The sequence below is a fragment of the Condylura cristata genome, unplaced genomic scaffold (genome assembly GCF_000260355.1).
Source record: "Condylura cristata isolate star-nosed mole 26May11 unplaced genomic scaffold, ConCri1.0 scaffold00009, whole genome shotgun sequence".
NCBI classification, from domain to species: Eukaryota; Metazoa; Chordata; class Mammalia; order Eulipotyphla; family Talpidae; genus Condylura; species Condylura cristata.
This window is the reverse complement of record NW_004567110.1, coordinates 32,789,676-32,806,834: the sequence shown is the minus strand read 5'-3', so window position 1 is coordinate 32,806,834 and position 17,159 is coordinate 32,789,676. Positions and strand designations below refer to the sequence as shown.

General features: G+C 38.8%; 1 protein-coding gene across 1 annotated transcript in view; it reads left to right on the top strand.

Annotated features, from left to right (window-relative positions):
• Positions 1-6,273: 6,273 nt before the first annotated feature.
• Positions 6,274-17,159, top strand: part of LRRC69 (leucine rich repeat containing 69) — a 60,200-nt gene continuing 49,314 nt past the window's right edge. The window contains exon 1 of the mRNA XM_004679737.1: positions 6,274-6,456. Within this exon, the coding sequence (XP_004679794.1) occupies positions 6,274-6,456 (183 nt within the window). The remainder of the gene's footprint in view (positions 6,457-17,159) is intronic.

Sequence of the window (17,159 nt, the reverse complement as noted above, 5' to 3'; positions counted from 1 at the left end):
CACTGGCTTAGGGATTGAAGAGAAATGGCAACTCACAAGCTTAACACTGCTGAAAAAGGAGGAAGCAATCGAGAGAGACATCTTTAGAAAATGACTGGAAGAAGAGTGATTCTATATACCTGCCCCCACAGACTTGTACACAAGTTGAAGAGGACCAATCTGATATTGATGGAGGAATGACCTTCCTCTGGTTCAAGGGCTGAGGATCCAAACATTGAAAATAAAAAGAAGTGATAGTAGAGATAATAAAATGCTTGATTACTTGATTTCCATCCTGAGGGTTGCTGTGGTCAGTGGATGCAGGGACCCTTCCCTCAACTGATTGCGCCACCTTTACTTCCTGGACATAATAGAAGCTCTGCCATGATAGATTCATCAATCTAAAGAATGATGTACTTCCTAAGTTTATCCTTATATGTCAGGACTTCAGGTCTGCATCCTTGTCATACTTTTCGTTGCTATGAGCAAGAGCACCGTGGACAAGAGATTATTCAGAGCCCCTAAGAGAGCTGAAGAACTTGATATGAAGGTGATAAACTACAGTGGCAATGCGCAGTGAAGTAGACAGGTGTGTAGTGATGGAAAGCAGATGGGAGCAATGAGAGGTTGCTAAAGGGCACAATGTTTTCTTTGTCCTGATAAGAACATTCTAAAATGGATTTTGTGCACCATAGAGATTTACACTGAAATCATTGAGGTGTGCATTTCAAATGGGCAAACTGTATGGTGTGTGAATTAAAATTCAGTAATGTTATCACCAAAAGAGAAAAAAATTAGACACTTGGACTTTTATGGAATGGAAACAATCTGAGAAAACTACTCAGCAAACAGAGCTGTGTTTTAATGAAAAGAAAAGATAATTGAAGAGTCTAGAGAGGGGAACCTAGAGCCAGCCCCAGACAGTAGGACTGAACCCTAATCAAGAAGTGATAACTGATTGGGTTCCAGACTATGAACCAGTGACTGCTCATTCCTTTGATTTTTCTCTTGTTTTGAGAGAGACTGTCCATTGCCCATCTGGTATTTTATCCATTCTTACACTCTATGTATGTAGAGAAATAATTTTTCTCTTCAGTTCACTAGCCTTCAACTCAAGAAGACCTGTACTTGGGCTGTCAGGAACTGGTCTCCAGGAGTTGCATCCTCTTTTTTACTTCATTTAGATCACAAGATTTGGGGATCCAAATCTCTAAATAGTGAAACTTTCACAGGAGAGGGTGCTTGGGAGAGAGTATTTTTCATATTGAAAGAATGTAAATACCTGTAGTGAGTTTTAAGGCATGCTCACTTGCCATCAAGGGGTGGACTAATTCCTCTTCCCCTGAATATGACGGGTCTCTTTATAGCCCTGGCTGAAGGCAAAGACTGTTACAGGTGGTGAACCCTGGAGGGAGGTGCTGATGAATTAGATAGCACCAGGGAAAGCATGAACAAAGTATCACATTTGGGGTGGAGACTCTGGTAAGAAATATAAGGGGCAGCAGAAGCTGATTCAAGTATTCAGCATTCAGGATTTGATGTTTTCAGAATCCCGGGTTAGTGATTTTTGCCTCTACCATACTGATGTTCCAGAAGGCGGTTGTGAAACTCTGAAGAAGGTGAAGAGGTTCCCGCAACCAATTCAAAGAGGAAAAGTTTGGAGGCTTTGCAAATAAATAACTGAGCGACTGAAACTGTTCCTGTTTTTGCTGCTGTTAAGCATGGCAGGGAAGGTGAAGACCGGGAGCTGGGCACCTTGCGGAGCTGTGTGAGTGTGGCCTACGCTCAGGTCTTTTCAGCTCTTGGAGCGATTTTGAGCTTTGCTTGCCTGGTGCTGTGCAGGGGCATCCCAGCAGCTCTGGTGAGAATCTCCTGTTGTCTTCTTGGCTTCGTGAGTTGGACCTTGACCTGTAGTCTGGCTGCTGTGTGCTCCAGGTCCGCAGTGAGGAGAGGATGCCATGATGGGAGCCTTTGAAAACAGAACTTTGAAAACCTAGACACCGCTTTGGGTGAGGTAAGCGGCCATTTTTGGCCTCAGTAACCCATTGCTTGTTAAATAAATCCCAGTATGTTGTTCTCTGCACCTGAGTAGTCTTGCAATTAATTGCACGAGCAATTGAAGAACTCAGAGGGTAACTGTTAGCGTTACAGTCCTTGGCCAGTTCTTTTTTGTTTGTTTTTAAGATTTATTTATTTCATACAGAACTGGGATGCAGGCCAGAGATGCAGGGGTAGTGAGAGGATTCACAGGGACAGAGTGGGGAGCAGAACAGACAGATGGACGAAGTACACTGCTGAGAGGAGCAGCAGGCGGGTCAGGAGAGGTCTGCTGTTGGGTCACCTCCTGGTGGGGGAATTGAACTCATTTGCGTGTTACCGCATTGCACCACCAGGGAGGGCCAGTCTTTGACCAGTTCTAAAGCCCCTGCTGCTTTGTATCTTCATGACTTGTTTTTAGTAACAGATAATGCGACAGAAGTGATAAATTCAGGACTTCTGACACTTTCTCTCTTGACAGTTTGCTCTTAGAACTAAGTCACGGTGAAGGGGGGAAGCCCTAGGTACATGGGAAACGCCACAGGCAGCCTCTGGCATACTGCCCTGGGCTCCCTATCTGTACTCTGCACCTACGACCAGATCTCAGTGAAAGAATCAGTAGGTGATTTCTGTGGTACCCCTCAAATCACCCTGACTAAGGCCAAGAGGAACATTGACAAGCAGTCCTAGCTCTGCTCAAATCATAGATTTATGACTAAAGTAAATGCTACCCTAAGGCTTTAGTACCCAGCCATAGATAGAATAGGTCATGTTAATAGGAATGATTGGATGTTGGGAGAAAAGAAAAAGAAAATCATGAGTGTTTGAAATTTTACTAGATTTTTCTAGGTTAAGCAAATTAATAGGTTATAGTATCAAATTGCAATGGTCTTTTTACTTACTCCTTAAGTCAGTAACAGATAATCAATGTTTGAGTGTGAACTGTGATGCTGGCCACAGAAGTTTCCATGAGATTAAAAAAATGTCTTATGGTCATTTTATTTAGATAGTAACAGCATCTTAGGAAACAAACAGTGTGAGTGTGGAAGAACTAAGACAAAGAACAGTGATTAAGTCACTGGGAGTGACTATTTTAGCAGTTAGCAGCCACTGTTAATCAACACCTCTTAATATTTCACTATAAGGATGCAACGATGCTTATTACAATATCCCTTATAAATTTAATGATTTTTCTTTCAGTTTCATACTGCTTTATTCACTTACTGGAGGTCTTGGTATAGAAACAAGGTCTTCTCTGGTCATGCTATCTAATATTACCAATCCCTCAGTTCTTACACAAGGTTTTTCTTGCTTTAACTTCCTTATAATTAACACCACATAGCACACTATATTTACTTGACTGTTTTTCTCCCCCTACTAGAGTTAAATTTAATTGTGAGATTTGTCTCTTTAAAATTTTAATGTAATAATTTATTTTTACATCATTTTGTACCTTTTTCCATCTCAGTTGTAATCCTGTGGGCTTCCCATCACCAAATCACCCTTGTGCCATCACCATAGTCCATGTTCTCTCCCCACCCCCATTTTTGATCCTATTCCACCCCCATAAAATGTCTCTGGTATATAGTTGTTCATTATTATTATTCTTTCCCACCAGTCCTTTATGCTCCTGCTATGAGTGAAACCATCTGGTATTGTTCTTCTTCTTTTTGGTTTATTTCACTAAGCATGGTCCCTTCCAGCTCCATCCATGTTGCTGCAAAAAGCATGAGTTTATCTTTTTGATTGCTGACTAATATTCCATTGCGTATATGTATCATATCTTTTTAATCCAGGAGAGACTTGTCTTTTTAGTTCATTCTTCTTGCCAAGCACATTAAAAGATAGAAGATATTCCTAAATTATTTGATGAATAAGTTTTTGAATAAAGTGATCTTTTAATCACTTTACAAAGAAATGATTGAATTGTGATCCAAATACTTTCAATGTTGTGCATAATATTAGTATGAAAGTTTTTGGAAATCTGCAATCTAAATGTGGCACATACATAGGTAACACAAATGCCTAACAGTCTCATAACTGGACACACATGGGATCTTGATAGTAATAAATACCACTGGCATCAAATCCTTCCCTCTTCATTTTGCCTTTGTCTTAATATTTTGAAAATTTCAAATACACGCAAAATGGGAATAGTATAATGGATCCCTCTGTAACTGCTATTTATTATTGAGCATCAATAATTGATACTAGATTGTTAACCTTATTTAGAATGTTTCATCTACTTTTTTCCCCCAGATTTAAAACAAACAAGACATTATTTCACCTTATATTTCAGATGCTTTTCAATATATTAAGTATACTTTTTAAAAAATACTACCACTGTGGTGTTATATATACACAACGGAATTAGTAATTCTGTTACTACCAGGCATAATCAAGTGTCTCCAATTGACTCCATAAAATTTCTATTCAAATCAGGAGCTAATCAAGGTGCCCAATGCATTTGACTATTACTTCTCTTAAGTCTCATTTATCCTATAAATTTCCCTTTCTCCTTATTGATGCTTTGATGTGTTGGTGAAACGTATGTCGTTTGCCCTGTAGAATTTTTGATGTTCTAAATTTGGCTGACTGCTTTCCTGAGATAAATTTAATTTGGTCTTTAGCCCTTATATTTTCTGTAAATGGTAGTTAGGTCTAGAAGCATGATTGCATTCAGATTAGATTTTCAAGCAAGGATTTTTCTTAGGTGGTATGGTCCTTTATATTTCTTCACATCATGAGACTTAAAACTTGTTATTGTCTCAATTTTAATGATGCTAAAATTTATTATCATTATTAGCTTAATTTCTGACATAGTTCCTTTTCAGTTTTTTTTTTAAAAGATTTATTTATTTGTACATACAGAACTGGGGTACAGGCCAGAGGCTCAGGGGTGGCAAGAGGCTTCACCAGAGACAGAGTTGGGAGCAGAACAGGCAGATTGACGAAGTACACTGCTGAGGGGAGCAGCGGGCGGGTCAGGAGAGGTCTGCCATGCCATGTGGTCACCTCCGGGGCAGGCGGGAATCGAACTCATGTAGAAGTGGTTTTAGCTTCTTAATGCTGTGCTTTAACCCACTGCGCCACCAGGGAGGGCCGAGTTCCTCTTCAGTTTTTTGCTTAATACTTTTATCATCTAATTATGGTCTTCGTGTAGATCCATTGTTTTATTACAATTTAAAAATGGTGATTTTTCTAAATATGCTTTTCTTTTTCATTTGTTACCTTCAGTTCTTCTATGAGTAAGAATTTTATATTAATGATTACACTAGAATTCACTAGTGTTGGAAAAGTAGAATAATTGCTTGATTTTTTTCCTTTTCAATTTTCATACTAATGTGCAGATATGGAAGCAAGTGCCAATGTCATCAAGCTTATTTTCAAAATACCATTATGAATGCTTAGATTTTAATGTATTTCCATCCATTCTAATTTTTAAATTTTCCCATTTTAAATCAGAATTGGGCTCTGGAAATTGAACGTTCTGCCCTTTTGATGTAGTTTCATTAATCTTTGATAACTTACATGTCTCTGGCATAAAACATCCTAGACTCATTTTATACATTTCCTGCCCCAAACTTGCAATTAGCTATTGTACCCAGAACTCACCCCCCCAACCCAACCTATAGCTTATACTTTTTGTTAGAAAAGTTAAACATGACTAAGTACTAAATACTGTTTAGTATATATTCTTTCCCTTCTCCTGCAACTCCCACTAGTCCTTGTGATTTGGAACCTTGAAAACTGTTACATCTTTAAGAAAATTCTCTGTGCCCTGTGAGGTTGATAAGGTAAGGGTGGGCATTGAAGAAGTAACAGTAGCTCATGAGTCCATACTGCCCCACCTCCTCAAAACCTGAGTGCAAATCTCCTCATTCCATTCATGTCCAGCAACAGCTTACACTCCTTCCATCCTGTGAAATGACTGTACCCCCACCTCCAAGGGAACTGGCTTCTTTTAGGTTAACCCTGCTCATTACTTTGCTGGCTGCCTCATAGAATAAACTCCTTTGTGCAAACCTTCTTGTAGTTCAGCTTATGACTGAACCAGTTCTGTTGTTTCCACTATCTTCCCTCCCTCCCTTCCTTTTACATATGAAACTATCTGATGCTTCTCCCCCAGCTTTAACAAATAGATTTCAGAATGTTTTTGTTTCCATGACACCCCAATTCTGTGGTTAAAGGTTCTAAGGATATATAATGAAGAACTTAATCTCTATAGTTCCCATCTCCCTTTTCTGCTACTAAGCCATGGCTGAGAAGTTGTTAGTAAGGGCATTGAATGGTGGTAAAAGCACTAGGATCATTACCTTGCAAGGGAAGAAGATGAAAAAGATGCCCTCAGCATTGGAGAAACTCACTCACCTGAGGACTCTAGACCTTCAGAATAACCTAATTCCGAGAGTATGCCCAGAGATAAGTGCCTTGAATCAGGTGAGGAGCAGCATATTTACTTTTGGATTGAGAATAGAATATAGGAAGAGAAAAAAGAGAGCAGTAAGACTTCCATCTCTGGAGACTTAGTTCCCTAGGGAGCTAACTAGTGAGTGTTGGAGAAGCATCAGAAGATTTTTTTCCCCTAGGGAATTACATATGGTATAGGGAGAAGGTGTTTTAAATAAATAGTAGTGTGTTCTTTGGCCCACATCTGGAATCAGAAGATTAAGTCTCTACTCATTTTTCTGGAGACTGTTATCTTGTGAGTACCCTGAAGTTTTTGCATATGGAATGAAGAGATACTTGGGATGTAAGAAAGCGGTTCCTTTTCAGTTTCTTAGACCGGGCAGAATTTTGAGGAGTGTTGGCAGGGAATAGAAAGGAGAGGACTTTCACTTCTTCTGAAGTACTCTTTTAACAGAGTTTTGTATTTTAAATAAAGAATAACCTTCTTAAAAAGCACGAGTTGACACGAATGAATTCCATATGCTTGGGTTGAACATTTCTGTTGAACAATGTGAATCTCCAGCTGCAAAAAATCTTGAGGTTGGCGAAGGCTAGGGATATTAACTTTGCAGGTTTCTTTTGGTCCACTTCTAAACTGTCATCAGCACAGAAAAAAATGATATAACTGATGAAGTCATTGCAGTTCATTAGTTATGAGCTCAGACTAACAACAACAACAAAGAAAACCAAAGACCATTTTTTTTTTTACCTTCACCTACCTCATTTCCTTTTAGATTTTGAAATTATCTGAGTTAATAGTCTTTATCTCAAAATTGTCTGTGAGAAGTTCGGCTATAGAAATTACCCCCCTCCCAATAAAAAGTAACTCCTCAAATTCACTTATAAGGGTTTGAATTTATCTAATTGAGCGAGTAGTTTCTATGCACAAGAATTTAGGATGTGACTGAGTCATGAGCTATTCAATAGCTTGAAATTTTTTCCTCAAAGTAATGTAGTGAATTGTTTTAATAGAACCGAATACTATAAGAGGCTAAGAAAGCTACAATCTCCTGTCCTGCTCTCTCTTCTTCACCAACAATCTGCTTAAACTTTGTTCTCGATTTTGTCCATTTTGGATATCACTCTACCTTCCAAGTACAATTAGAGTGATACAGTTTCTACTAGTTATCTTTTAAACTTAATACTGTTACAGCTTTGCTCCTTTCATCTGGGCTCCTTTGAGTCCCCATCCCACACTCTGTAAGATGACACCTTTAGCTCTTCCTGCTTTCCCTTCACAAATTCAGAACATCTTATTATACCATTTTTTGTCCCCTTGGAATTTTAAATTTTTTTTCCTTTATTCTTGTGTATTTGACTTTATCATGGCCTATTCCCACCCACCCCCCATTTGATTATACTACATTTCTGTCAAATGTGCTTTTATCTTGATTGACTTCCTTTGAGGAGTCTTCATTTCTTGACCCACTCTAAGCTGATTACCATCGATAAGATATAAGAAAGTCAGTTGAATTCTACTTTAGAAGGAAAGTGTGTGTGGGGGGGGGTGGGGAGTGTGATTTTGTCCTTAAAAGTAAGGCTACACTGCATCTTTTGCATCTTTTGAGAACAGGAAAGGCCAGGTGTAAATTTGTTAGTGAAATGAATTGTCCAATGCAATTCCTTTGAACCTCTGGTTATCTATTCATTTGAGTCCACCCTACAGAAATGGGTCAGACTCCACTCTAGAGAAAAAAAAAAGGTTTGTTTTATGTATAATTTGTCAAGGATGCTAGAATACTATGGGTCTGAGATGGTATTTCAGGCTTTCCAAAATCCACTTGAACATAATGAAGTACAGATGGAACTGTTGGCATTATGGGGGCACCTTTTCAGATGGTTCATCAGTGTGAGCTTGTAGACCCTCTCAGGCTGGTAAGGGATGGATGTAGGGGTCCTGGGACTGCAGGGTCATGCTGGCTATAGATTATAGAGGCAAGTGGGAGTTAAGGAGCATCACCTTGACATCACGTTCACTATATCTGACAGGTCAGGCTGGTGGGAGGCTTGTCAAGAAAGGGCATGGCATTGGGTACTAGCCCAGATAAGCTACCAAGGTGTAGATCTATGGAGCATATGACAAATCTGGCAGTCAGTAAGCTTTCCTCCTGTAGTCATGCTTTGTGACATTTTGATAGGAGCAAGTCCCCTCATCATCAGAGGAATAAAAAAAGAAAAGAAAAAGAAAAACATTTAGTCAATCTCCTTGAAAAATAGTTGTGTATGGTGAGAAATTTGGTTTTCAGGTTCCATTAGCTAGAGGTATTGCCTGTTGAGAGTCTTGTTCTTTGGTCTCTACCCACAGGTGACACCTGTGAGCTTTAAAAAGCTGTGGGTGGTTAACAGCACATCATATGGGCCTAAGCAAGGCCCAGTTGGCTGTGACTGAGCACCTCTGGATCTCTGTTATAGAAGCACCAGCCCCCGGCTTTAAAGGAGTGTAAATGCTGGTCAGGAGGATAAGCATACCTCGGGGGAGCAAAATTATGCACCACAGTTAGAGATCTCTTGAATATGTTCCACATAAATAAAATTTTCATTTTACTTTTCTAAAGCAGGATTGGTATCCAAAACTTTGCCTGTGCAAAGTTATTATAGTAAATTTCTCTGAAGTTATCAAATTCTTCATTTCTGGTTGGTGTGGGCTACAGAAATTTTTCAGTCATCTGAGTCAAAAAGATTAGGCAAAAAACAAAACTAGATAATTTTAGTTTGGAATATCAGAGACAGATATTAAAAAAATTCAAGGTCCTGTCCAGTTTGCAGGTTAGAAAACAAACAAATATCTCACAAAATGATTGAGAGGACTAGAATTTGATGTTCACAAAAAAATACATTATTGAAACTTAGTTTTCTCCTCCTTCACCCAATTTTACTAAATAGTTATAATAAAATTAACTCTAGTATTCATAGATCTGGCCAGTCTGCATAAAATTCAGCAAAAATTTAGAAATGCCCACATAGAACCCCTGTGCCACCAGGGAGGCCCCTAAAAACAGTTCTAATAATAAATTATTAAATTTTAAAATAATGAAATTTAATAATCTTAAATTTTGGTACTCACAAAATGGTGTTAAATGGAATAATATCAACTATTTATTGAGAGTCAAGCAAAATGCTAGGAAGTCTTTGTTCATTTTCAGAGAAGTTACTGTCCTCATATTTAAAATATTTATGGTTCAGGAAGAGGTTAAGCCACCTATCAAGGTCACTCAACCAATAAACACATCTATAACCTGAGGCCTTTATTTCTGTGTGTGTGTGTGGGGGGGTGCTTTCTGCTCCCTGGTATGCTTACTGTGGAATTTACTAGAGTGTGTTGTTCAGCTTATAATCTCTAAAAACAAAAACTAGACTATGGTGAGGATTATTGGTACTTCAGTGGTGGGCATTGTGTGAAAGCATACTTGATAAAAAAATACCCTAAAAACATACAGTGTTGCAAACCAAAGTTACTTCAATACAAATGTAAATTTCTAAAACAAAAACCCCATACTGGATTTCCTAAAGATGACACTGTAGGGATTGTTCCCATTATTCTCACTCTTTTTATAACTATTTGCCATTCAACATCCTGTTGTCTGTGCTGTTCCGGAGGATGCATGTGAAAAAGCATGGATTCTGTCTTCATACTCGGGGATTAAGTTAAATATTAGTATATGTAAAGCTTACTACCTGGCACAGAAGAATTTTTCAATAAATTTTAACTGCTATTATGGTTGGTGGTATCAATATAGCATAACTTGCAACAACGATAAGACGAAGGGAGTTGTCCAGAGAATGTGGATCCTATCCATTTTTCTGCTTGCTTGAGTATTGAAACTCTGGAAAATTTTAATCACTTCTAATGGCACACAGAAAAGATGTTACTGTTTATGGTGAAATAATTTGTGACTGATCAAGTGATGACATATTAACAAATGTTCAAAGAGGCACTTTATAACGCTTTAGTGGGGAGACCTTATCCTGTCTCTAGTCCCTTGCACTGTTGATTTGAGTTGACTTGGGATGGAAGTGATTTCCAGAATTCAGCTTAATCAAGCAAGCGGTGTTATCATTAGCGTCATATAGAACAAAGGTCCTATGTAGGTAAAGCAGCTGTACTCTTAGAACCCCCAAATAACTAACTAATTGTGTGCAGCAAAGTTGACCTGGGTCATAAGATACAGTGGTTGTCCAAATTGCCCTTAAGTGGCTCACATGTGCGGTTGCCCGGGACAAAGATAAGTTTTGTCACACCTTTTATTTGACCACAAACGATTGACAGTAAATAAATTTTGGGTAGTTTGTAAATTTGTTTTTGTGTCACTCTCTGTTTCAGTTTTACTGATGTCCTTGATGACCTTTAACTCAAGCAACTTCCTTTTCTCTCCCTCTGCCTCTCCTAGGTTAAATAAATAATTATGTCTGCCTGTAGGGATTAGACACTCTGATATATTTTTTTAAAGATTTATTTATTTATTCATACAGAACTGGGGTACAGGGCAGAGATGCGGAGGGTGAGAGGATTCACCAGAGACAGAGTGGGGTACAGAACAGGCAGATCGACAAAGTACACCGCTGAGGGGAGCAGCGGGAGGGTCAGGAGAGGTCTGCCTCGCCATGTGCATCACCTCTGGGGCAGGCGGGAATGGAACTCATGCGGAAGTGGTCTAAGCTTCTTTGTGCTGTGCTTTAACCCGCTGCGCCACCTGGGAGGGCCCAACACTCTGCTATTTAAAGAAAGTGTACAAGACATTAAAATGGCTATGAGGTTAGAAACATTTAGGGTAGGGAAATCCTCAAGGGAATTTAAGTGATAACACCTATCCTTTGCATTCTTTCCTTAAGTAATGCTGAGGGTAGGCAATGGTAACTATTAGTATTATGCTGAATTACAATGGAATAAAACTGAAAAGATGCATCTGAAAGGAATTTTGAGAATAGGACTTGGTCACTATTAGGTAGAGAGAGAAAGAAGTTCTAGATGATTTTAAATCATTACAAGAATGGTGGGAGATTCACCAAAAAGGTGGGGGGGTGGGGTGTGAGAAAAACAGATCTGGTTTGTCTATTGAGGTTGTCCTGTTTTAGATTTTGAATTTAGGGTGACAACATCACATCCACTTGAGATCTCTTTTGAGCCAAAACCAACAACATGCATTTTTTTTTTAAACAGGGATAACTGTAAATTCCTACATTTAAATTAAGAAAAGAATTCAATTGCACAAGTCCAGGATGTGGGTTATCTTATTGACAGTTAACTTAGGGGATTTTGTTGGCCACAGACAAAATTAATTATGTACCAACAATGTACCCTGATGCTGAAAGAGCACATGCCATGTTAGGCTGCATTAAATGAAGTGGAATTATCTGCCTGAGGGATAGTTAATGGTCCCACCAGCATCTCTACTAGGAGATCACATTTCCTTTATTTGTTTATTTATTTATTTAATTAATTAAAAAAAATTGAATCATATTTCCTGTCTCACCATAGGCACCATGTTTTCAGAGAAGAGTACTTACAAAAAATTGAGACAGTGACCAGATGGTGAGGGGTCTGGAAATTACATCCTGAGGGAAATGGTTAAGGAAGAATGGAACAAATTCAGGGTGAATATGATAGCAATCTCCACAAAAAAATATTGAAAATATTGTTTTGTGAGGGAGAGGGAGGGGAATAAAACTATTTTTTACGATGGCTGTGGGAAGAGTTGTGTAGAAGTTACAGAAAGCCTATGCATAGAAATATATAAATAAGTAAAAAAAAAAAAAAGACAGCTACTCATAACTGATGTGTTCAAGAGGAAAGTATACAATCACCCCCTTCATTTTAAATGGCGCATTTATGAAACTTTCTCTGGTTGTAAGCTGCTATAATCTCCTGGGTCACAAGTCCATGAGAAACCATTTAGTAGCAATGGTATCTTTTCATTGACAATATGCTCATTGCTAAGGGACAGAAGAATTATGCTCTACAAATACCAACAGAACTTAACTATAGATAATTCTTGAAATAATGTAAGTTTCAAATTATCAAAAAGTTGCCTCTAAAAGACTAAAAGCCTTCTTTCAGAAGCCCATAGCCTTAGAAGTTACTAAAGAAACACTGTGTTGTTTATTCTGCATGCCTACTTTTGAAACCATTTGTCATAAAATAGCATTTAAAACAACTTTGTCAAGACATCCCAATATCTTGCCTCAGCTGTAACCTCCAGAGAGAGATCTTTCATAATGGCCCAAGTTACATTCCATTGCATTTGCCTATCTTCCTACCATCAGATGTGACAATCAACACTAACAGAAATGACTTGTTCACTTATTTTTTGTCTTTCACTTCCCATTAGATAAGTACTATCTATCTAATGGGAGAGGGGTGGTCTTATATGTCTTTTTCTTTGTGCATTCAGAATAGTAAGAGGTATATAATAGACATTTAATAAATATAATAGAATTAATTAAGCAGTCAGATTGGGTCTTGAGGTATTTCTCAATGCCCCTGGAAATTTCTGTATAAATTAAGTTACTTAAGTAGTAGTTCTGACATATTTGCCATGGTGACATAGGATAAGACCTTTGTGATTTTTTAAAGTCATCAATGAATCTACCTTTGGTTATCCTATTCTATCAAATGTCAGTGCACTTCTATTCACTTCATCTTAGTTTTAACTTTAAAATTGTTTAAATGTTGAAGTTTTCAGCCAAATCGTCTTTACTGTCCACGTGTCCTATTCTTGGCTGTGGAACTCAGATTCTCACAAGGCAGTCCTTTCTAAACAAAGGCCATTGAATTAAATGGCCAGATAAAATGGCTTTTCTCTGGGTTATCTATCCATTTGATATGACCTTTATGGAACCCTAAATTGAATCAAAAGGCTAAGTGTGGCTACCAGACACTGTACATTGCCTTAAATTGTTCTTCCAAATCTCCTTTTTCTCTTCCATCAAACCACATACATCTCCTCTTCCCGGCAGATAGCTTTGTTTCATCAGCCAAGAGCTTACTTAACTGAATCTACCTTAAGTTCCTTGCTACTGCACCAAAGGAGTGAGTCCTATTTCCACCTAATGCCATGTACTGCAGGCAAGTAGCAGGGCAGAGTGGTGGGTGCGACAGTGGACAGGTAGGTAACGGGCCTCCCAGCTTCTGGCACATTACTCTTTCTCTTAAGGCTCTTGGCATGGTCTTGTGGGCCTGCTTCTCTGCAGTCACTCTTCCTTTCATAGCCATTCTATGCCACTCTAGCTGTTTTCTGTGTCATGCTGCCCTTATAGTCTCAACTTTCAGGCCCAGGTGTGCTAATGCGTGCATGCCCACATCATACTCCAGATGTCCACCACCAGGCTCTCGTAGCTGAGCCCACATTCACAACCAAGCGCCTCCTGCATTCACAGAACCGCAGAGGCCAATGGCACAAACGCCTGAGCATCACTTACCCTCCAGGCCAGCACCCACTTCCACTTTGACCCTATCCTCTCTCATCTCCTAAATGATCTTGATTCTGTTGTTATCGCTCATCTTTTACCATTAGCTTCTCATTATCTACAGGATTCTTTAAGTCAACATATAAAAACCTGCACTAGCTTTCATTTTAGGGGGAAACAAATACTCTAATTCCCCCTTCATTTTCTAGTGCCTCTTCATAGCAAAAATTCTTAAAAGACCTGTCTGGTCATTGTCTTCCATTTCACATTCTTTTCACAGTCCACTTCAATGAGTTTCTCTTCTGACACTTCCCCCTGTTGTCAAAGTCACTAATGACTTTCATGTTGCTAAATCCAGTGTTTGTGTGTGTGTGTGTGTGTGTGTTTTTCCCTATGACTTTATTTAACTTAATCGTCCTTTGGGGTTTGACCCACATCTTCCGTCTTAAAATAGCATTCTTTTCCTTCTCTTTCTCCTTGGCTTCTGTGATACTGTTTATCTTGGAGCGCCTGAATCATAGCTTTTGGTAAGTTAGTTAGGTTGTGCTCTCAGGAGAAACCTGTAAAGGTGTGAGAGAAGCAGAACAGAACATGGAAAGAATCTAGGCTAGGAAGTGATTTCAGGAGAAATGTAGCCTCAGTTCTATGCTACCAGCATTCTGGAACATGAACGAACTGCCAAGGCAACGAGCTGGTGGTGATGTCCTTTCACCTGTCATCATTCTTTCAGTGTCACAAGTAGCCACTCTGCGAGATTAATGTCATAACCTTCCATGTATGTTCAGGTAGACGTTTTCCTAGCAAGCAAAGGAAATTTTTCAGAGGGCACAGGAGAACATCCACAGTGGGAAAATTCAATAGTAGCCAAGGTTGAGCCCTGGCTCAATAAGGGAGGACTATATTGAACGAAATCCAGTAAGTTGTCCAAACGTCCATCCTGCTTCCTAGTCATTTCTTCTTTATTCTCTACCAGACCTCATCCTCTTCCAACACTCTCATCCTTAGTTATCCCGTTTAATTCCACAAGAGACATTAGCTTGATGAAGACCCATAGATTTACCTTTGGTCTTGACATCAGAAAACTAGATCTGTATTTGTACCACCTACTTGAAATTTCCACTTATTAGTCTAAAATGCATCTTAATTTAATATTTATAAAACAACTCAATTTGTCTTTTCTCCAGACCTTGCCCTGGTTCCACTTTTCCTCATCTCAGGTGCAAAAGCTTCAAATAGTATTCCTATTCATGATTCTTCTCTTTCTCTTACAAATCACAACTGACTTTACATCTAAAGCATACATCCCAAGACTATCGACTTCTTTCCACCTCCACCATTCTAGTCCAAGCCATCATTGTCTCTCTCCTGAACCAGTGTGTGGCTGTGCTTCCATGCATTTGCTGTGGTGTGCTTCTTGCTCTACCCAAAGACTGTTCTTTATATAGCTGTTCTGTTAACACACACATGAAGTAACACTACATCTCTGCTCAAAACCCTACAGTCATCTCTTACTTAGAGTAAAATCCTACTTCCTTACCATGATCTAAACCATGTCTAATGGGTCTAACAGTATCTTCACAATCTTTTTTTTCTTCTTGACTTCTTCTACCCATTATTCTTAACTCTCAGCCACATCTTTCAGCTCCTTAACCATATTTTGGCTATTATTTATTTTTTATTGCTGCTCAGATCTCAGTTTGTTTACTTACTGTTTTTAGATTTATTTATTTATCCATATAAGAACTGGGGTACAGGCCAGAGTTGTGTGGGAACTGTGAGAGGATTCACCAGATGCAGAGTAGGGAACAAATCAGGCAGATCTACTGAAATACACTGCTGAGGGGAGAAGTGGGTGAGACTGGAGAGGTCTGTTGTGCCATGTGGGTCAGCTCCCTGAACAGGGATCAAACTCAGTGCAGCAGTGACTTTAGAAAGCTTCATTGTGCTGCAACTTACCCTTCACAATACAGGGAGCACCCTCAGATCTCAGTTTAAGTATCAACTTCTTAGACAAGTTTCCTTCATGAACTGATCACCATCTCTTCATTTTAAAAATTATCCACAGAGGGCTCTTCCTGGTTGCACAATGCGTCAAAGCATCACATTATGGAGGTCTCCAAAGCCACTGTAGCATGAGTTCGATCCCTGGCCAGGGAGCTGAGCCACATGGAGTGGCAGACCTCTTCTGGCCCGCCCGCTACTACCCTAGCAGTGTACTTTGTCAATCTGCCTGTTCAGCTCCCCACTCTGTCTCTGGTGAATCCTCTCACCCACCACACCTCTGGCCTGTTCAATAAGCATAAATAAATAAATCTTTAAAAAAATTATCCACAGAGTATTTAATATTGTCTGCTTTATTCCTATTTTTTTCATTCATTCATTTGATTGTTCCTTTCTTGCTATTTCTCTTAAAGGTAAAGAACTTACATTCATACTCCGCTCTACATATTCAGCACCTGAAAATGGTGCTCAAAATAAATATTTAATGCTGATTTTTAAATGGATGTTGACCCACCCCACCTACTTCTTTTGAGAAAGTTATGTGAACAATTTAGATTTCTTTTTTCATGATTTGCATTTGGATATTCCCAAACATCCTTCCTGCCAAATTCCACTTTATTGTCAAACTTGATTATATCCTGTGATTTCCTTTTGCTATGCAGTGAAATCAATTTTCATGTATTTGGGTCATATTTTTTACATTCTATAAATCACAATGTCAAAAATATAACTCATAGATGAGCATCGATGGCATAACATGCAGGATGAACATGTCTGTACTCTCAAAATGACATGGAAAGCATTTATGATGCAGGAAATGGCAAACTGTGTTCCTTCTTATCTGTTTATTTTAAAAATATATGCCACCTTCTCTTTGGTGGAGGTAATTCTCAAAGAGTCACTGATGCTTTTGCAGTCTCATGACAGGAGCACTGCCGATCTTTATTCTGGGTTGACTATTCAAGGTTGTTTACATAAAAATCTTGAAACTTAGCGACATGGTGTGTACTTCCATCGGAAGGGTGCCATGTTACTGCCAAGATAAGTGATTCCGTAGGATGATGGCTCTTCTGTAACATGCCCACTGCACATCCAAGTTATCATCTGTTTCTTTTTGCATTCTTGGTAAAAAATAGTATTCTTACCACTGCTTTTTCTGTAAATGATAAACATTCCTTTTCTCTTTCCCAGATTCTCATGCTACTGGTACATATGAATTTGTGACAAATTAACTATTAGCTTACAAGTTGGGTAAAATCTCTTATGTCTTACAGTTTCTGTTACTCTTC